Below are 22481 nucleotides of genomic sequence, written 5' to 3' on the forward strand. Positions count from 1 at the left end.
AAAGAACATGGTGAGAAGGCAGGTGTATGGGGTTGAGTGGGATCTGGGATCAGCCATGATGGAATGAGGAGCAGACTTGATGGGCTGAATGGCCTAATTCTGCTCCTATGTCTTATGCTCTTATGGTCCAAGAAGGCAAATAGAATATTGGCCTTCATTGCTAGTGGGATTGAATTTATGAGCAGAGAGGTTATGTTGCAACTGTACAAATCACAGATGAGGATGCAACTGGAGTATGGAATGTAGTTCTACTCTTCTTACTTGACAAAAGATACACTGGCTTTGGAAACAGGGCAGAGGAGGTCCACCAGGTTGATTCTGGAGATGAAGGACAGCCTATGAGGAGAGACTGAGTCACCTGGGACTATACTTGCTGGAATTCAGAAGAACAAAAGGGGATCTGATATAAACATAAAATTGTGAAAGGGAGAGATAAGGCAGAGGCAGGAAAGTTGTTTCCAGTGGTAAGTGAGACTAGAACAAAGCGAAATAGCCTCTATATTTGGGAGAATAGATTTAGGACAGAGATAAGGAAAAACTGTTTTTCCCACAGAGAATTCTCTGCCTGGGGAGGCAGTGGAGGCTACTTTATTAAATACATTTGAGACATAGTTAGATAGATTTTCGCATAGCAGGGGAATTAAGGGATATGATGAAAAGGCAGTTAAGTAGAACTGAGTCCATGGCTAGATTAGCCATTATCTTATTGAATGATGGACCAAGCTCAACAGGCCAGGTGGCCAACTGCCGCTCCTATTTCTCATGTTCTACATGGTACACACAGCTTGTAAGTAACACCTTGCAAAACTTTACTAACGGACAAGGTATTAGTAAAGGCAGGATATAGATTTCAAATCAATGAGACTGGCTGAGAGACTGGTCAAGAAGATGTGTTTTCAGAAAGTGAAGTGTGTAAAGTGGAAGGAGTTAAGGAAAGAGTCTCAGAGTGTGCTTTAAAGGCCAGCTGAACAGTTCCCTATCCATGGTGAGAAAGAGGTGGAGGTGTGCACATAAGGCCAGAACGTAAGAAGAGTGTGTAGACTATACAGAAAGGAAGGATGGACCATTGGAGGTATTTAACAGTGAAAGCTTCAAATTATGGGACCAGGAATTTTTTGTGATGGTTAAGCTGAAGAGAGTGAAGAATCATATTACAATTCCTTCACATGAATAAATCAAATAATTTACAAGACCACATACCTTGATGATATGAGCAAAGTATTCTCCATCTATGGCATTCTCTGTTTTCAGATAAAGGTCACGGAGCTCACTGGCACCCATTGGATTGTACTTGGCATTGAACTTATCAAAACGCTGGAACGTCTGACGACCCTGAATAAAAATAATTTCAGAGACAGGTCGGTTTCTGTACTGTACTGATGATTGTATTTTTAAAATCCATTCTTGGGATATAAAGTTATTTGCAAAACAGATATTTGCTGGCCATTCCTTGACTAAGTTACTCGGTTAGTTTGCAGGTCAGATATTTACATATAAACAGCTGGGATACATTTAGTCACACCATGTCAATCATGTTTCTCAAAGTAATTCTAACCCAAAATCTAGGTTTTTGAATCTGAATGTCAACCAATTTTGTATAAATATTGTATGTACCATATGTTTGGGTGGCAGCATAGGGCTATGTCTCTACCAAAGGAGGTGTAAGTCACTCCTTCCCTCCGCTAGCCTGAAGGTCACCCTTGGGAAAGATGTAGCACCTGCTTAGCCCCTCTCCCTAACCCTGATCAGGATCATGTGAAGCCATAGGTGCAGGTGGTGGATGGTCATATAAGCAGCTGGTGCTTATCACAAATCCTGGTTATGCAACCACTCACACCAGGCAGACAACCTGGGCTGGGGTCACCCATCTTGTAAAGACATTGCCCAGAAGAAGCAATGTCAAACCACTTGTGTAGAAAACTATGCCATGATCACCCACATAAGGTACGGCAGATAACAATCAAATGATACCCTGTGAATGTTAGCCTATGACGATAAATGTGAACTCATAGTTTACATGATATCACTCTCCAATTGTTATATCATGTTCCTATCTCTGTGCCTTCCTACTGTTCACCTCATCACTGTTCTGTTCAGTTATCTCAGTCACTCTGCTATCTCACAAGAACTCAAAAGCATAAGAAAATAAGAATGAGCTAGCAGACCCCTCAAGCCTACCCTCCCATTCAATAAGACTATGCCTAACCTGCCACAGGCCTCAATTCATCTTCAATGCCATTCACAAAAAGCTCCCTGTTTCCTCTTTAAAAGCTAATAATGATCTAATCTTCACAATAATACTGAATTCCAGAGATTCACCATCATTGCAGGAGAAACTCTGATGCTGCTCAGTTTTAATTGATCACTCTTTTACCTTGCTCCTACTAGTAGAAATACCTCTGATCTATGCTGTCGTGTCCTCTTACATGCTTCAATAAAATCAGCCATTATTCTCCTAAATGCTAAATCATACAGATTCAACATCTTTAGCCATTAATGACAGAGCAACCTTGTCAGCTAAGTGAACCTCCTGCGTTACTGTGTGTGGAACTCAGGAACACAAAGAGAGTAATAGCTTTGTTGGGGCTATACTACATACTGCACGAGATTGAGGACAAATCACAGAGAGATGTAGGAGTAATAGGGTCAGAGTGGTAGGAGATTACAACTTCTCTTATATTCACTTGGCATCTTTTAATGGGAAAGGCCCAGAGGGGGTGGAATTTTTAGCATGCATCCAGCACAGCATTTTGAGCAAATGCATAATGAGGATAAAGGACATTACTGTAGGCACAAGAAAACACAAGTCTAGAAAACCTCTTGTGGGTTAAACAGCACCTGTGAAGTAAAAGTTGTAAGCAGATGTATTGGACTGAGACCCTGCATCCAGAACAAATGGGAACAGGAAGTCCTGACGAAGGGTCTCGGCCTGAAACGTCGACAGTGCTCCTCTCTATAGATGCTGCCTGGTCTGCTGTGTTCCACCAGCATTTTGTGTGTGTTGTGGGAACAGGAAGTGTAGTGTATTCAATATTTCAGTAATATTTGAGTAATTTTGTAAATGTGTTGTTTGATTAAGTATTCTTTATTTGTTTACTTAATTCACTATGTGTTATATATATAAAAGTATGTGAATGGCATACTGTGTCATATGTGCCACTGTGTCATATGTGAGAGCCTCACTAACAAAAAAGGAAAATAAAACCTAAGCAGACGAGTATCCTGACTCCTGTGTTTTTTTTTTGATTACTTTCCAAAGTTTCAAAACTTAGCAGTGGTGACAAAGAAGTTTGAAAATGACCCCAAGTTGAATACCTATCGGTTGAAGCGCAGCATGTTTTTCTTCGGGAGGGGAGAGAGACTTTATATCTCTTTTAAAAGGCAGAAAACAGATGAAATTAACAAACCATGCTTCATCAATGATGAGTACAGGATGATAATAATAATAAAATTTAAAAAACAGAAATGGCAGTTACATCGGAAAGATAGACCTGTTCGATTGCACAACAGATAACTGGATGATGTATACTGAACAAACTGAGCAGTATTTTTAAGCAAATGAAATAGCCAATGAAAAATGAGTGCCAGTGTTGAGTGCAATAGGTGGAAAAGCATGGTTTGCTTTGCCATTTAACTACTCCAACCAAATTAGCCAAAGTGAACTTGGTGATATTTTTGACATAATGCAGGAACATTTAGAACCTAAGCTATTGTCAATTTCAAAAATGATTTAGGTTTCATAAATGGAATCCAAAGAAAGAGGAGACCAATCCAGCTTGCATGGTTGATTTGAAGAAATTGTCTGAGCATTGTCATTTCAGTGATGGGCTTAACAATGCATTGAGAGATTGTTTAGTTTGTGAAATCTTACTGGAAGCATTCAGAAACAGCTCCAACTGAAGCACAACTCACATTTAAAAAAGTAGTTGAAATCACTGTTTCAATGGAAATTGCAGAGAGAAACACAACTGAGTTGCAGTCAGGAATTAAAATGATAGTGAACAAAATTGAAACATCTAAACAATAACCTGCCTGGCTGAACAAATTGTGTTATTGTTGTAGCAGGGATTCACAAACACCAGGCCAGCACAGGTTTAAAGGCAAAACTTGCAGAAAATGCAGCAAAGTAGGACATATACAACAAGCATGCCAGGCAGACAAAAATAAATGGAGTGCCCAGGGAAGAGTTAAAGATAAAAAGTTAAGTTTTAGTTTAAAAAAGAGCACTAAACTGCATATGATGATGAAAAAACAGAGTGATGGGAGTGACACAGGACTGAGTAGTGTTGAGAGTTACAATGTGAAAACTAACAAGAGGCAAGCAACACAGCTTACACCAGAGGTGAACAGCAAATTAATTAAAATGTAATTGGACACTGGCTCGGCTGCTTCAGTCATTCCACAAAATGAGCTGGAATGGCACTTCAGTGACACTGAACTGAAGTCTGCAGATATCCAACTAAGAACTTATGCTGAAGAAAAGATAATTCCTGTGAGAATGATATTCTTAACGGTGAAATACAGCAACCAACAAGCTACATTGGGCTTGTAGGTGGTAAACACAAGAGGGCCAGCATTGTGGATCCAAGATTGACTGAGACAACTACAACTTGATTGGAGGTCCATTCACCATTTGCATGCCACATCCCCTGTAATAGAATCAACTGAAAGTGAATTAAGAAAGGTACTGGATGATGTCACAGCGCTTTTCAAGGATGACACTGGAAAACTCAAACATATCAAGGATAAAATAATGTTAAATGGAAATGCCACACCCAATATTGTCAAAGCCCATCCAGGAAATTATACAAACCGTGATAAAGTAACCAGTGAGCTAGATCACAGGAGGCGAAAGGAATTCTTTCCAATGCTGAGTGGAGCCCATAGGCAATGCTAGTGGTCTCAGTAGCCAAACAGAATGGGTCTGTCAGGATCTGTGGTGATTTTAAAGTCACAATCAACCCTATACTAAAAGTAGATCAATACCCTCTGCCCAGGATAGGGGATATATATGCAAACCTTTCTATAGGAAAGTACTTCAGCAAAGTGGACTTAGCTAGGACATATCTACAGATGGAGATGGAAGAAGAGTCCAAAGTGTTCCTCACCATAAACACTCACAAATTATCACTCTGATAGGCTTATTTTTGGAGTGGCATCTGCACTTGCAGTCTGGCAGGAAGCTGTGGGCCAGGAGCTACAAGGCTGTCCAGGCACTCAGTGTTACCTGGATGACAACATTGTTACTAGTGAGGATGACTATGATCACCTTTGAAATCTCAAGACAGTGATAAAAAGATTAGAAGATTATAGGCTCAGAGCACAATGTGACAAGAGTGAATTCTTTAAACCAAGCAACACTTACTCTGGTTATACTATTGACGCACAAGGATTACACAATTTTGCTGAGAAAATTCAAGCAGTGGTGGATGCCCCAAGGGCAAATGATATGTCACAGTTGAGGTCATTTTAAAGATTTGTCAATTATAATAACAGGTTCCTGCCGAACTTGGTTACTGTGCTCCACCCCTTGAACTCATTACTACAGATCAGGAAGAAATGGAATGGACAAAGCAATGTGAGGTGGTTTTCCAAAAGGATTGTTTCACTGCCACAAATCTCTCCTGAAAAGCAGAATGACTCCCCACCTTGTCATGAAAAACATTATCTTACAAGAGTAAGAAGTCCTCTGTAGACTGAAGCTGGTGTGTGACAGGTGGAACCATTGAGAACAGCAACGTCATAGAGTCATGGAATGCTACAGCACTGATACAGGACCTTCAGCCCATCTAGTCCACATTCAGCTATTAATCTGTCTAGTTCCATCGACCGGCACCTGGACCACAGTCCTCCACATAGTCCCTGTGCCTATCCAAACTTCTCTTAAATGTTGAAATTGAACCTGCATCCACCACCTCTACTGGCAACTCGTTCTATACTCTCAGCACCTTCTGAGTGAAGAAGTTCCCTCTCATGCTCCTCTTAAACACTTGACCCATGACCTCTTGACCCATGACCTTGAGTTCTAGTCTCACTCAAACTCCTCTCCAACTGCTGCAAAATGGCCAATATCATCTCTTCCCTCGCTGGCAAAGCTCTCACCTGCACTAACATGTTCTGGGCAAAGAACTCTCCAAGTTGTATAGTTGTATCCTTCTACCAGGAAGATGAAGAGTGTGTTTAACCACCCAGTCAGCAGACGTGAGGCAGCCAACTGACTGCTCTAACTTCGTGAGGGTACCCGTGGCATGGCTGACTACGCAATCGAGTTCTACATCCTGATGATAGAGACTAGTTGGAACAACAAAACCCTAACGGCAATGTTTCACCGCTTGTTATCCGGTGAAGTTAAAGATGAATTGCCAGCTAGAGACCCCATTGAGGATCTTGAGACTCTCGTCAGTACCTCCATCCGGGTTGACAATCGTCTCCAGCAAGGGAGTGTCACAGTAAATCCTCTAGGGATTCCAGTCTCTGAGCACCCCCAGCTCTTCCCAACTTGCTCCATAGTGTTTGATGCAAGTGGGCAGAACCCACCTTTCTCCAAAATGAAGGGCAAGTGCTGCCTCTATTGTGGTGAGTCAGGCTATTTGCGTTCTACCTGTCCTGGGTCGTCGGGAAAACATCCAGACCCTTCCAGGGAAGGGAGGTCTGTCACTGATTTCACCATTTCTCCCAGGTCTGCTGTATCCAAGGTCGTGCTGTCTACCCCCATCTCCTGGGAGAACAGCAACGTGCCCTTAGATGGATTTGGGTGCAGCAGGCAATTTCGCGGACCTTGGTTAGCAAAACATCTCCGAGTTCCCCGGCCCATCTTGACTAACTGGTCATGGTCACAGCTCTGGACAGAAGATCTCTGAGTCTTGGGAGGACTTGCCACTTCACTGCTCCCATCTGATTAGTTATAGAACTTCATACCGAGACTGCCCAGTTTTATCTTATTCATTCCCCTGATTTTCCATTGATCCTAGGATACCCATAGTTAGCCCTCCACAACCCACAATGCATTCCATGATGGTCTTCTCACAGAATGGGCCAACTGCCTCCCTACATCTCTCGGGCTGTCCCGAGTTCCTACCAAGTATGCAGACCTGCTAGATGTTTTTAGTGAGAAAAAGGGCCACAACGCTCCCACCTTATCAAACCCACGACTGAACAGTTGAGTTGCTGCCTGGAACCTGTCCACCCCAAGGAAGACTCTACTCACTGTCAGCTCCAGAAAGGGTGTCCATGGAGGAATTCTTATTGATGGTCTAGCATCTGTTTTAATCTATTCCTCCACCTCCTTTGTTGTTGTGGGCTTCTTTCTTGTGGTGAAGTAGGATGGTAGACTCTAACCACGTGGCCTCAGTAAAATCACAGTGAAGAACCAGTTCCCCTGGCCACTGACGCACATGGTATTTGAGTTGCTGCAAGGGGCAGCCATCTTTACTAAACTAGACCTCCAAAATGTATATAACCTAGTTCCCCACATTCAGAATGGTGATGAATGGAAGACCCATTTTAACACTGCCACTGGCTACTGTGAAAATCTCGTGATGCTGTTCAGTTTAGTCAATGCCCCGGTGGTCTTCCAGGCCCTCCTCAATGATGTTCTATGAGAAATGCTTAATCACTTTGCCTTCATGTACCTGGATAATATACTCATCTTTGACAAGACCTACCATATGTTTGACGTTTTCTCCAGAAACAACTAGTCGTCCAACTGGAGAAGTGTGAGCTCCATGTCTCCAAAGTCTTCTTCCTCAGATTTATTGTCTCTGAGAGGAACTTGGAGATGGACCCTAGCTAGACCTGTGGCGTCAGGAATTGGCTGTAAACCCCATGATCAAGGAGCTCCAGATCTTTCCGGGTTTCATTAATTTTTACCGGGAGCTCATCCACAACTTTAGTTCCATTGCAGCACCCCTAAAAGCTCTGACTAGGAGAACCTCTGGCCCATTTCGCTGGACCCCAGAAACTGAGGTAACTTTCCAGGAATTGAAGTATCGCTTCACAACAGCTTCCACCCTTGTTTTTCCTGACCCAGAGCTGCCAATCATCATTGAAGTAAATGCCTCAGAGGCTGGAGTTCTCACAACAACCCTTGCCGGATCAGAAACTTCATCCCTGTGCTTTCACCTCACAGCAGCTGTCTCTGGTGAAGAAGACTTGGGATATTGGGAACAGAGAGCTGTTGGTGGTCAAATTAGCCCTGGAGGAATGAAGACATTGGTTGCAGAGGTCCAAACATCCATTTGTGGTCTTGCCTGATCACAAGAACCTAACCAACATTCAGGAGGCAAAACAGTTAAATTTGCACCAGGCTCGATGGTCTCTCTTTCTTAACCATTTTGATTATATCATTACCTACAATCCAGATTCAAAGAATCAGATGCCGGACACCCTCTCCAGGCAGTTTGTATAACCAGATCTCATTGCCGTCCCACAATCCATCCTCCTGTGGTCTGAGCTAGTGACATGGGCTCGACAGGAGGTTGAGAACACTGTCAGAAGAGCAGGAGACAAACCAAGGGTGCAGGCCCCGGGTCACCTTTTAGTCCCCAACTCTGCCCATTCACATGTGTTACAGTCGGGGCACACATGACGTATCACAGGACATCCGGGACTGCACAAACATCACAGCTCATCAAGATGTGGTTCTGGTGGTAGGGCAAGAACGGGAATGTTAAATCATACATGGCAGCCCGTCACTTGTGCATCCGGAGCAAGGAACCCAGATCATGTCCACTACCCACTCTTTTCTGGCCCTGTTCCTATATCTCCGTACCACCATTGTGAGTTAACACCGTGATTACGATGGTGCTGGACCAGATCTCCAAGGCCTGCCCCTTTGTGCCTCTCTCAAGTTCGAGAGATGGGCCACCTTACATTGTACTACATGTTTAGAGTGCACAGCTTTCCACAGGGCATTGTTTCTGAACAAGGCCCCTGGTTGTGGAAGATCTGTTGGCTCATTGGAGCTATGGTCAGCCACTCATCGGGATTTCATGCCCAGTCCAATGGGTGGATGGAGAAGACCAACCAGGACCTGGAGAAGACCCTGGGGTGCCTTATGATGGGCAACCCATTAACTTGGTGTGATTATCTGCTCTGGGCAGAGTTTGCTTCTAACACTCTGTCTCACTCCTCTAATGGCATGTCTCCCTTTCTATCAGTTTGGTTATCCACCCTCCGTTTCCCGAGCAGGAGTCCCATCATTGCTGGCAGAGGTGAAAAAAGCTCGAGCAGCCCTGTTGATGGTATCTCTCTAACAACAGCAGCATGCTAACTGTCAGAGGCAGCAGTTGGTGGATTGGGACAGTTACGGCCCAGAGGAAAGGTTATGGATTCCCTCCTGTGATATCCTGGACCCAGATTTGATGAGAGGCTTCCACTGTTGCCACTCAGATCACCCTGGACAATCAAGTGCAAGTCTTAGTGGGGAAGGAGTCCTGTCATTCTTCCGTCTGATCACCAGGGGTGCTAGAGTTCTCCAGGCTTCATCATTCCCTCTCCCTGGTTATTCGTTGGTTATTTTCACCTGTATGTCATTTTAATTATCAGTGCATTTGTATCTTAGTTTTATTTCTCTTTTTAAGTTTCCTCTGTTTTGTTTGTCTTTGTTCAGTCTTGAGTTTACCTAGCCTGTGGGTAGTCCTAGTCCGTGTTCTCTACAAAACAATCCTCAAGTAAATATTTTTCATTCCACTCCATCCTTATCTCTGGTCTCCTCTGCACTTTGATCCACCTGGTCTATGTCTCACCCAGTAGATCATAGGTGAAGGATACCTTAACAACTCCAGTTCAACCCAGTCTGGCAAACACCTCTGTTACAATACCTGACCTAATCTTGGGAAACGTAGCTTACCAAGTGGCTGTAGTGTAATAGAAAAGCATTTTGGAGACAGTGACATGTACAACTGTAAGATTCAAGATAGTTATGGAAAGGGAAAGGAACTGGGATGGTCTAGAAATTAATGTCCTTTCGATATCAGAAGGAGACTAGGAACAATTACTTTCTGGTAGATCCACAACCAAGAAATGGAACAAGTTGAAACCTGAGACAGTGAGAGCTCAGGATCAATGTGTTCCTGTAAGAATAAAAGGAAATGTAGAAAATCCAGGGAATCACAGATGTCAAAGAAGGCTGATGGTCGGATAAAGGGGGAAAAGTAAACATGTGGCAGGTACGGAGAACTGAAGAATAAAAATTTCAGGATGTATATTGTATACATTTCTCTGACATTAAATATACCTATTGAAATGGGAAGGCCATTCCGAGTGCAGCTAGTGTGTTTGTATGGGGTGGGTGCTTGCTAAGGAGATTGATAGGACAAAGGAGGGCCATGAAGTATGAGTGTCAGGCAGGAGGAAGGAAAATGCTACAACTTTGCATGTATATTAAAGGTAATCAAGGAAAGAATAAAACACAGTAGGGACCAAATTAACGATATGTGTGCAGAATGGGAAGACACACATGACGTCTCAAAGTAATACTACTTATCTGAATTCAGTAAGAAAAATATTATTGCTGGAAATTGGGGAGAGAGGCAGGGAAATTTGGGAACATGTTAGCATTAACAGGGATAAGTGTTGCAGTGGGCTTAAATGTCAATAAATCCCCAGGGACTAATGATTAACACAAAGAATGATAGGACTAATGCAAATTTTGATGATAAGAGGCAGCTCGGTTTACCAGAGTAAGAATTCCAAAATGTGACAGCACAGGTAGATAAAGAGGAGCAGAATATAAGAGCAGGGAGATTATGGTACAGCTTTATATACCACTGATGAGTGGTGAGGCCACTGATGCAGCATTGTGTGTATCTCTGATCACCACACCCCAAGGACATGATTACGCTGGAGAGGGTGCTGAGCAGATTCACCAGGACATTTCCCGGGATGGAACACAGAAACAGGTGATCCATTCCTAATGAGAGAGTGCACCAAGTGAAGTGTCCAGACACTCCGTGATCTACCACTATCCTGCCCCTCCTTTGAACGTAGCTGTCTGGTGGTTTATCTTAAGTGTAGCTAAATACTTACAGCATGCACATCCAAGGAATCAACAGTTAGGTCATAAGCATTCAACTTCAACTTCGTGAAGAGCTCTTTCAGGGTTAGCTTCTCATCCTTGGTGCTCCAGACAATACGATCTGAATCCATCAAGGAAGTCTTCTTTATAAAGCGCAGGAGGTGCTTCTGGTTCATGCAGGCGGCTGCGTGGATGTGAGTATCAACCTGAGGGACAGAAAGTTAAGGGGGACCGTTCTTAGACTTCCTCATATGTAAATAAACCCCATACTAGGGTCAAAAGCTGTAAAATCAAAACAGGTTGGAAGCTGGAGATAGAAACACAGAATGTTGAAAACATGCAGTAGGTCAGACAGGGGAGAGAAATCAGACTCATGTTTCAGGTTAATGACAATTATCAGACAATTTATCAGAAAAGAGAAAAGCTGGAAATCAAGCAGATTTTAAGTAGAAGGGAAGGGGGGCTGGTGTTGGTTGAAGAGAATTCTGTGATAGGGTGGAGAGCAAGAGGAACTGAATGACACAGTGGTGGTGCTGGCTGAGCAAAGTCTTGTTAATCACTGATTTGAGAGGAGGGATGAAATTGAGCAGGATAAGTGAAAACAGAGAATAAGAAAGTGTATACATGAATAATATAGGAACTTGGAGACATAAACTGCTGCCTGAAATAAAACTGGGAATACACAGCAGGTCATGCAGCCTTGGGGGGAGAAAGTGTTACAGATTGCTGACCATTTCTGGTGAAAACTGGAAAGGCCAGAAATCTGAAATCATTAAATTCTTACAGTCTTAACATTGAATTCGTCAATTTCAGATAACCAGCCTTTCCAGTTTGTGTTGGACATGGCCCATTCTGCTGTCAGGTAACCAAGCTTAAGCATTAATTTTGTTTTTCTCTCAGCAGATGTTGCTGAACTGCTGAGCAGTTTCTGTTTCTATTTCAGATTTCCAGCATCTTCACCATTGTGGACCTCAATGTCCTAGCACCGATGTCCCCCTTGTTCACTGTTTTCGTTGACCTCCTTCAGTTTCTACCTCCGGATTATTAACCCTTCACCATGATCACTTGCGTGATTAAGTCTCCCTTTGTCTCTGCTCTGTCAGAGACATTCCCTTTCTTCTCTCCATCACTAACCATCCCCTGCCCCTAAACCCTTCCACCCTAACACAAGTCTGATTTCTAACATTGATTTAGTCATCGATCTAAAATGTCAACTGTTGCTCTCTGCCTGACCTGCTGAATATTTCTCCTACTTTCTCTTTTTATTTTAAAGGAGATAGAAAAACGACAAAGTTAACTACAACTTTGATATTACCAAGCTGAGTTTCAACTCCTTTAGATTTTGAGAGGAATAGAAGTGTGGAAGAGCAGTAGTTAGTAGCTTTAGTAGTTTTACCTGAACATACGCTGAGAAGATGAATAGGTTTATGGTCTCTCAAATACCTGAGTAGATGAATGTGCTTATGGTGACTCAAAGTAGTTGGGTGAGATACTGTGACACATTCAAGGACTATTTATTGTTAATAACATTGTGCACAAAATCAAAATGCTGCAGATGCCAGAAATCAGAAATAAAAGCCGAAAGTTTTGGAGTTACTCAGCAAATCAGGCAGCATCTCTGGTGAAAGAAACAATGACCTTTTTTTTAAAAAAAACCTGCCAACAATTTGAAGATATAAAAGAAAAGACAAAGGGAAATTGAAAAATTGGGAAATTGAAAAGGCAAAGGGAAGGCCCAAAAGAATGAAAGGTGGGATTAAGTGATAAAGATTAAATAACAGGGAAGGTGATGGTGTGAGATAGAGTGGTAGTGCGATAAGTAAAGAAACAAAGGCCGGTCTGGGGAAATATACATGGGAGAATCCAAATCATTACCTGAAATGACTAAAGGAAATTATTGTGGATCAATGTAATCTGAAATAAAAACAGAATATGTTGGAGATGCTCTGTTTTGAGAAGTTAACTCAGTGTTGAAACTGGAGGGCTGTAACATGCCTGATTAGAAGGTGAGGTGCTATTCTTTGAGCTTATATTGGTCTACATGGGAACAAGATCAGAGACTGGAGTCTGCGAAGATGGAGACCCACTGCTACCTATAAGGAGTTTTTACCTTCTCCCAGAGACCAAGTGGGTTTCCTTCGGGTGCTCCGGTTTCCTCCCACAATATAAACATGTACTGGTTGGTAGATTAATTGGTCATTGTAAATTGTCCCATGACCAGGCTAGGGTTAAACTTGGGGTTGCTCAGCAGCTCAAAGGGCTGGAAGGGCCTATTCCGCTCTGTAGCTCAATAAATAAATAAAGACTAGAGACTGGGATCAGGGAAGATGGAGTGAGTATAGGACAACAACCAAAGTACCGAAGAACCATTTGACAGAGGATATCAGCCATTCTCTATTTAGTTTCCCCAACACTGATATCAATAGAGAAAGTACCAGCCAATCCGCTGCCTCACCTAGAAGTAGAAGAACCAATGACTGGAGCTGCAGAATATTGATAATTTTGTGTGTGGCTCTGCTGATTATTACTGTGAGTGAGACTGGGATGTTCAAGTAGACCTGGTAGTATACTACCCAGACAGAGCAATGTGTGGAGCTGTCTGTGTATCAGGATACTGCAGGAAAAGGAAATCACGGTTTTACCTTTCTGACATTGTAGAAATCTCTATGAGGATTAATCTTCAATTCTTTTATCTCTTCCATGTCATTCAGCATTTCATGCAGGTTAAACTTAGAATTAAGAAATTTTAAGCGACGGTGGGCATATGTCTTCCTAAACAAAAATAAAACAAAGGGTGAAATAGGAGAGAGCTGTATTTTCATCTTCCAAAGCTCGTGTTATCATTATACACAATGTAGATGATTCTGCTCACATACATTGACCCCCATTAGTTATGTGCATGCAACACTTTGCTCACTGCACTTTGGAAAGATAATGTGAAAGTGAACAGACTCCGAGATTCACAAAATGGCACCGGAGGACGGCCCAAAGCTGTGAAAGTGAATGGCATGGAAATGTAAGTTTTAATTCTTGTCTTTTGAGAAGTCATGGGCAAAGGAGCTAAGGTCTATGAGTTAGACTGAAGTTTATAATCCCTCCTCCAGTTTATAATCCTCGAGACCATTGGCAGCATGAACTACTAAATCAACTCATCATCATATGCACTAACACCTCCATCCTGCAGTTTTTCATTCTGAATACAATACACTTTTTCTGTCTCTCTTTCTCTTTTTCTCTTTATTGGACCCTCTTACCTCATTTCTCTCTCACTTTCCTTCTCTTCCCTCTTTTTCTCTTTTTCTATTTACTTCTCTCTCTCTCTCTCTCACACACACACACGCACGCACACACACACGCACACACGCGCACACACACACGCACACACGCACGCACACACACACGCACACACGCGCACACACACGCATACACGCACATACACATACACACACACATACATACACACACACATACATACACACACACACACATACACACACACACACACGCACACACACGCACACACACACACACACACACATACACACACACACACACACACACATACACACACACACACGCACACACACGCACACACACACACACACAGACACACACACACACATTAATATTTCATGATTCAGTGCTAAACATGAGATGGTTATCATCACTTACACAGGCCCCTGGGCAATTAGTGCAATTAGAAAATTCATGTCGTCTATGAAGCTGGGCAGATCTGGGTAGGGCAGGTCTTTGGGTTCATCCCTTTTGACGGATTCATCATTGGCATAAACATAGATGATACCATCTTTCATTTTACACACATATCCAAGGTTTTCAGGCAGATTCTTGGGATTAAAGGGATCTTCTCCTGCCTTCAATTGTGGAGTATACACTGAAATAAAAAGAAACGAGAGTAACTCAGCAACATACGTACAAATAATCCTGCTCTGGCTGACCCCGTTCAAACAACTACTGTAATCTCTTTAATTTCATCTTCTATTCTAATGACAACCAGACTGATCATTTGTCTTTTCGCTCTGTTTCCTTCCCAGGCTACAGCATAGAATCATATAGACCACCGCCCACCCCCTCCCCACCGCCACCCACTTCGTCAGGTGCTGCCCGACATGCTTATTTCTCCCAGTTGTTTTCTTTTCTGCATCTGCAGTTTCTAGTGTCACCATCCACCTCCTTGCATTCTTGATGCTTTGAAATCCAATTTATCTTGGCATTTGCTATTTTAATGTATTCTTTCCCAGCTACTTGAATTGCTATCTGTACAGGACAAAATTAGACAATTATCCATACTGTAGGGAAGATAATAGTACTATTGGCATTAATATTGGGGAAATATTGTTAGAATCAGAGTCAGTTTAATATCACCAGCATACATACACATAATAGTTCAATTAAATAAATTATGCAAAACAAGTAGTGAGGTAGTGTTCATGGGTTCAATGTCCCTTTCAGAAATCTGATGGCAGAGAGGAAGAAGCTGTTACTAAATCGTTGAGTGTGAACTAAGATCCAGTTTTTGTTTTCATTCCATCCAGGTAGATCATGCCTAGTACGTTGAGGTAATCCACAGAAAAATCAGAATGCAGAATCGAGTGCCGTAGCTACAGAGAAAGTGCAGTGCAGATCACAAGTAGAGTGCAAAGGCCACAACAGAGTGGGAGACTGAATATTCATTACATCTGATGCCATCACCATCTCAAGCAGCGTCTTCCAAGTTTCAATCTCTCTCTATGTAAAAACAAATCGTCTTTTAGTACCTTTTTAAAATCCCTTAAACCTGTGACCTTTTGTTTTTGATGCACTTATTAAGTGTAAAAAGCTTCTGATTACCTATACTTTTTCTGCCTTTTATTATTTTACATACTTCTATCAAATCAAAGTTCAAAGTAAATTTATTATCAAAGTACGTTACCATATACAACCCAGAGATTTATTTTCCTGTGGGCATACTCAACAAATTCATAACAGAAGCAATGAACTTGGGCATTCAACCAGTGTGCAAAAAGACAGCAAACTGTGCAAATGCAAACAAAAAGAAATAATAATAATTAATAAATAAGCAATAAACATTGGGAACATGAGATGAAAAGCCCTGGAAAGTGAGTCCATGGGTTCTGGTAATATTTCAATGATAGGGTGAGTTTGCCTCCTTCACCCCTGGGCAAACTAGACCAGCCTATCCAATCTCTCCCCATAAGTAATGTTCTCCAGTCCAGGCAACATCCTAGTGGATCTCCTCTGCAATCTCTCCAACACAATCACACCTTTCCTACAGTGTTGCTACAGTGTACTCAAGTGCAAAAATCAATGTTTTGTGAAATTGCAACATAACATGCCAACTGTTATATTCTGAGTCCTAATTCATAAATGTAGTCATTCTAAATGCCTTCCTCACCAGCTTATCCACTTGTGTCGCCACCTTCTGGAACTATGGACTTGGGACCTAACATCTCTCTGTTCATCATCATTCCTCAGTGCTCTACCATTTACTGTACATGTCCTATCCTTCTCAAAATTAATCACCGTGCACTTGTTAGGATTAAATTCCATCTGCCATTGTTCTGCCCAACTTTCCATCTAATCTGTAACCTGCTCTAGCCTTAGACAACCTTTCTCATGATCTCATCAATCTGCGAACTTACTAATGGCACTTCTCACATGCACATCGAAGGCATGAAAACATATCACAGCCAGCTAACGTCCCAGTGCCAAACTTAGTGGTGCACCACAGGTCACAGAATTCCAATCAGAAAAGTATCCTTCCAATACTTAGCTACTGCCTCCTATCAGCAGGCCATATTTGGATCCAGCCAACCAGCTCACCCTGGATCTCACACGCTGCTGGAGTAGTCTGCCATCAAAATGTCTCTTCAAATTCTGCCGCATTCCACACCCATGTCTCAGGTTTGCTATTACACAGGTGCTACTTAGTGACTGAGCTAAACATTATTATAAACCTTAATTCACTTCAGAACTCTTTACCACAATCTAATTAAATTTACAAATAACTCTATATTTGCATTTAGAGAAGCATGGTCTGATTAGAGATAGTCAGGTTGGATTTGCGAGGAGCAGCTGGTGTCTCATGAGCCAGATTGGAAGTGCCAAAACAAATTGATGAATGTAGAGCAGTGGGTGTGATGTAAGTGGCTTTTAGTAGATGTTTGACAAGGTTCTCCATAGTAGGCTCATTCAGAAAGTCACGAGGGAACTCTGGCTGCATGGGTTCAGAATTGGTTTGACCACAGAAGGCAGAGGGTGGGTAGTAGATGGAGCATTTTCTACCTGGAGATCAGTGATGAGCAGTGTTCCGCAGGGATCTGTTCTGGAATCTGTGCTCTATCTGATTTTTAAAGTGATGTAGATGGGGAAGTGAAATGGTGGGTTAGTAAGTTTGTCGATGACACAAAAGTTGACGGTGTGGATAGTGTCAAAGGTAGTTGTAGAATACAACTGATTGCCTGTAGAGCCAGGCTGAGAAGAGACAGATGGAGTTCAATCTGGAAATCTGTTAAGTGATACACTTTCAAAAGTTGAACTTGAGGCAGAGTTCAAGGTTAATGGCAGGATTCTTAGCAGTATAGTGGAACAGAGGGATCATGGGGGTCGTAGCCATAGATCCCTCTAAGTTGCTGCACACATTGATGGAATAATTAAGAAGGTGTGTGGTGTGTAGGCTTTCATTAGCTGGCAAACTGAGTTCAAGGGCACAATGTAATGTTGCAACTCTTTAGAACTCTGGTGAGAGTGACATTTAGAATACAGTGTTCAATTCTGACCACTTAGGGAGGCTGCAGTGGAGATTTACCAGGACACTGCCTGGAATAGAGAGCATGTGTTATGAGGATAGGTTGGGAAAGTTTAGGGCTTTTCACTTTGGAGCAAAGGAAGGTGGGAGATAGAGGCGTACAAGATAATAAGAGGCATAGACCAGGTGAGCAGCCAATGCTTTTAGTATGAGAGGCCATAATTTAAAGTGATTGTAGAAAAGTATAGGGGGGACATCAGAGGCAGGTTTTTACATGGAGAGTAGTAAATGCACAGAACGCAATGGGGTAGAGGCAGAAACATTAGAAACACACGGATGAAAGAAAAATGAGATCTATGTGGGAGGGAAGGGCTAGGTTGATCTTGAAGTAGATTAATAGGTCAGCACAACATTGTGGGCTAAAGTCCCTGTACTGTGCTGTACTGTAACATTTCCTTACTCTTAATTTGCCTTTTTTAAAAACTGGTAAGCTACCTAACATGAGCCATTTCTTTCCCAGAGTCTTGAAACTATGTTAAAACCTTATAGAAACACATTATAATCCCTGGGTGACAAAGGCACTCCTTCCCTCTGCTGGCCTGAATACATACCACATCCAGTTAATAAGCAAGGTGTAGAACCTGCTTAACCCCTCAGTCAGGGTCATGAGAAGCCATGGGAGCAGGTGGTGGATGGTCGTATGAACAGCAACCTTTAAACAGTAACATATTGCAAGTCCTAGTAATGTGACCACCGACGCCAGGCAGACAACCTCTGAAGAGTATTGATAATGACTGGGGTCACCCGTCTTGCAAAGACACTGCTCAGAAGAAGACAATGGCAAACCAATTCTGTAGAAAAATTTGCCAAGAACAATCATGGCCATGGAAAGACCACGATCGCCCACCTCATACGGCAGAATGTGTAATAATGAATGAATTATAACCCCTTCCTTTCCAAACTGCACCTAATCTCTTATTCTTGAGGATCCATGAACTATCCCACTATTTTCCACCCAGGTATGGTCTCATATCCAGGTTTTGTGGTTCAAAACTGCACTAAGAACTGATTTAGAAAATCAAATGGAAAATAACTACACGCTAGCCTGCAAGCAATGCAAAGTTTGGGAATGGTGCTGAGAGAAATAAAGATTGTTAGATCGGGCAGTGTAAGGAGGAGGAACTTGAGAGGGATGTGAGGGAGACCATTTTCACCCAGAGACTGGTGAGGACCTGGAACGCACTGTGAGAGAGAGTGGTGGAAACAGAGTTACTCGCAACATAAATAAAGTGTCCAAGATGTATTTAAATCACCCGGGTATGGAGGGCGACAGGGCAAGTGCAGGAAGCAGGGATCGCTACAGGTAGGTGCCCACTAGTCAGTGTGGATGTAATGGGCCTGCTTCCATGCTGCTTGATTCTATGACTCTATGACCCTGTAACTGGACCATAGTCATGCAGAGTATAAGATGTGTTCTTACCCTCGGGCAGGTGTCCTTACCTGGGTGCACTTCATCCTCCTCTTTCCACTGCTCACGTTCCATTACTCGCAGGAAGTGCGAAGTGGTTCTGAAAAACCTTTGCGAGGAGAGCCGCATGTACTTTTCCCGAATTGTCAAAGCTCGGTGTAGACCCTTGCAGGCGAGCTCAAAATCTTCCAAGGTTACCTGTTCAAAAGGGAGACGATCGAATTCAGAGTGGTCTCAGGGTTCTTATTCTCCCTGAATCTCTCCAGCTATCCTACATCCGAAGTTATCTTGTCATCCAATATCGATCCAGTCCAGTTCTTAGTTGGAGTCAGTCACCAACATACCTTGATCATCTCTGCAGTAATAACTGGATTTAAGCTTTTGGAGAGCTTGCAATAGAACTTACTTAGATGATACTGCTGATGAGAGTAGATCTGTAATGTGGACATCAGAGAAGACGGGATAGGGTACCAATGCACAAATGATATCAAGGAGGCTTACTTCCTACTCTCTCAGCTCTGCTACCCACCACATAACTTGCCTTATTGGCTGAAATGGCAAAAGGTTTCTTTTCCTCCTTTTGAAAATTGTGTCATTCATGCATTCTTCAAAGTACTCTCCCCCGATTTGAAAAATAGATACTGCCAGCCACCAATCTCTCTCAGTCACCTTTTCTCATGTCCACCTCTATAGACTATACAGAAAGAACATATAACAGTAAAGCACAGCACAGGCTCTTCGGCCCACAATTATGCCTACCTTTTAACCTACTCCAAGAGCAATCTAACACTTCCTTCCCACATAGCCCTCCAGTTTTCTTTCATCCATGCACGGAAGAGTCTAAGATACACACAGTTGAACATAAACTAATAAATAAGAGTAGTGTTAAGGAATATTGAGTAGCTAGGGAAAGGGAAAGAATGAACATTTTGGTTCTGTCAGTCTTTATCAAACTATTAATTGCTTTAATCATACTAAAGGCCTTCTGAGACTTACAGGGTGCATGTCATCAATAAACCAATTTGGAATATCAGTCACATCAGTACAGAGGAGATTTACTAGAATGTTACCTGGGTTTCAGCACCTAAGTTACAGAGAAAGGTTGAACAAGTTAGGTCTTTATTCTTTGGAGCGTAGAAGGTTGAGGGGGGACTTGATAGAGGTACTTAAAATTATGAGGGGGATACATAGAGTTGACGTGGATAGGCTTTTTCCATTGAGAGTAGAGGAGATTCAAACAAGAGGACATGAGTTGAGAGTTAGGGGGCAAAAGTTTAGGGGTAACATGAGGAGGAACTTCTTTACTCAGAGAGTGGTAGCTGTGTGGAACGAGCTTCCAGTAGAAGTGGTAGAGGCAGGTTTGCTATTGTCATTTAAAAAAGAATTGGATAGGTATATGGACAGGAATGGAATGGAGGGTTATGGGCTGAGTGCAGGTAGGTGGGACTAGGTGAGAGTAAGTATTCGGCACGGACTAGAAGGGCCGAGATGTCCTGTTTCCGTGCTGTAATTGTTATATGGTTATACATGGAAAACTCACATTTGACTCACTTTTCTCTTTTAAGCTCCCTTCTGGCTAATTCTGTACAACTAGGAATGTTTTTTTTTATCACTAACCTGCTGTGTTCCACAGTCACTCTAAATCATAAAAACCTTTTATTTGCCATGAACCCCTACCATTAACCAAGGGGTCCCTGGAGCCCGGGTTGGGAACTCCTGCTCTAAATTATTTTATTTCAGATTTCTCATTTCAGTCTATGTCTCTATAAGAAAAAAAACCCAGGTAGAATTGGCACTTGGTGCAAAGCTTCATTCAATAGTGTGAGGTTATTCTTACCCCTGACGCATAGTCTCCAGTGATGGAGACTCTCTGGAAATCAGGTACATCTTCATACGATGGCTCCATCACCCGACTGGCTGAGTAAACCTGTTGCACTTGGGCAATTGGCACTGTCGTTTCAATTACCTTTGCTCTTATCTTCTTCCTAACATGACAACACAGTCCGGAATCTGTGTTAATTAAAGCAAAGACCACATCTTTGTTTTGAAACAGATCACCAACATCAGCAGAACTTTGAGCCTTCTAGATCAGTTAGTAGCTGAACTGTCAGCTATAGTTTTAACTATGAGACCAAGGCTGCTTAATGTCAAATTCCCAATGAAGATCATCACAATTGTGCTTTCTCCATGCTCTCTGTGTCTGTGATTCTATGACTGTGCTAGACAGTGACTCATAGACCATCCACTCTGTTGGAAAGTGCGGGATGGACCTTGGCTGGAGACAGAATTAGGCCAATCCTGTTATTGAGATCGTGTTCTGTCATGCAAAGAGATTACCAGATGATCAGAGGAAAAGATGTACTTAAAGCCTCTTTGAAAAAATGCATTATCGCCGTTATCTCTTGGGAATCTCCGACCCCGTTTTAAAGTGAAGAAGGAGCAGCTGGGATGTTATTGAGTGCATGCATTATCTAAGTGGTGAAAAAAGCATCCCACCATGCAAGGTACCACCCATCCACTCCATCACTTGTAGAAGAACCTGATGTTCCCACATGAGCCACTTCAGAAACCACAAACTGAAGGGAAGTAAGCCAAACATGAGGAAATCTGCAGATGCTGGAAATTCAAGCAACACACACAAAATGCTGGTGGAATACTGGTAGATGCTGCCTGACCTGCTGCGTTCCACCAGCGTTTTGTGTGTGTTGGAAGTACGTCAATCAGCATCCTGAGGCACTGAGTAAGGAGAGCCTGTGTGACATGAAGAATGACTTGGCCATACTTGTGGAGGTTCATCCGGGGAGGAGATGGTGTGTTTAGTCCAGGCAAAGTGGGTAAGGATAGATAGGGAAAGGGGTTTATGTTAACTCTCTATCCAGAGAACTGAGCTGCTGGTTAGTTTTCAGTAAAATACAATGAAATGATCAAAGGACATGAGTCAAAGATAAAACAAAACAGACTCAAACACTTAACCTGCAACCACCAAGATAAGGGCATTTTTTATTGTTACATACGAAGACTTGAGGCATATGGGCAAATTGATGCTGTATTTCTCCACATTTTTACAGTTGTTCTCTTTGTGGAGCTTTCATTTCCAGCCAAGAGTTCTTAAGGACTTCCCAAGTATCCATCTTTACTTTCTAATACATTCGGCTATGTATTAGGAAGAAGGTGACCCACAATCCAAATCTCAATCCATGATTTAGATATCTCAATCCATGAGTTAGATA

The 22481-nt window shown here is 42.4% G+C and overlaps 1 protein-coding gene across 1 annotated transcript in view; it reads right to left on the reverse strand.

Annotated features, from left to right (window-relative positions):
• The window catches only part of ampd1 (adenosine monophosphate deaminase 1 (isoform M)), a 52625-nt gene that overhangs the window by 15900 nt on the left and 14244 nt on the right, over positions 1–22481 (reverse strand). The window contains exons 3-8 of the mRNA XM_073054077.1: positions 21089–21236; positions 19284–19449; positions 14690–14909; positions 13660–13789; positions 11029–11223; positions 1201–1332 (exon numbers count right to left, since the gene is read on the reverse strand). Of these exons, the coding sequence (XP_072910178.1) occupies positions 1201–1332; positions 11029–11223; positions 13660–13789; positions 14690–14909; positions 19284–19449; positions 21089–21236 (991 nt within the window). The remainder of the gene's footprint in view (positions 1–1200; positions 1333–11028; positions 11224–13659; positions 13790–14689; positions 14910–19283; positions 19450–21088; positions 21237–22481) is intronic.

Source organism: Hemitrygon akajei, chromosome 8 (assembly GCF_048418815.1).
Source record: "Hemitrygon akajei chromosome 8, sHemAka1.3, whole genome shotgun sequence".
Taxonomy (NCBI): domain Eukaryota; kingdom Metazoa; phylum Chordata; class Chondrichthyes; order Myliobatiformes; family Dasyatidae; genus Hemitrygon; species Hemitrygon akajei.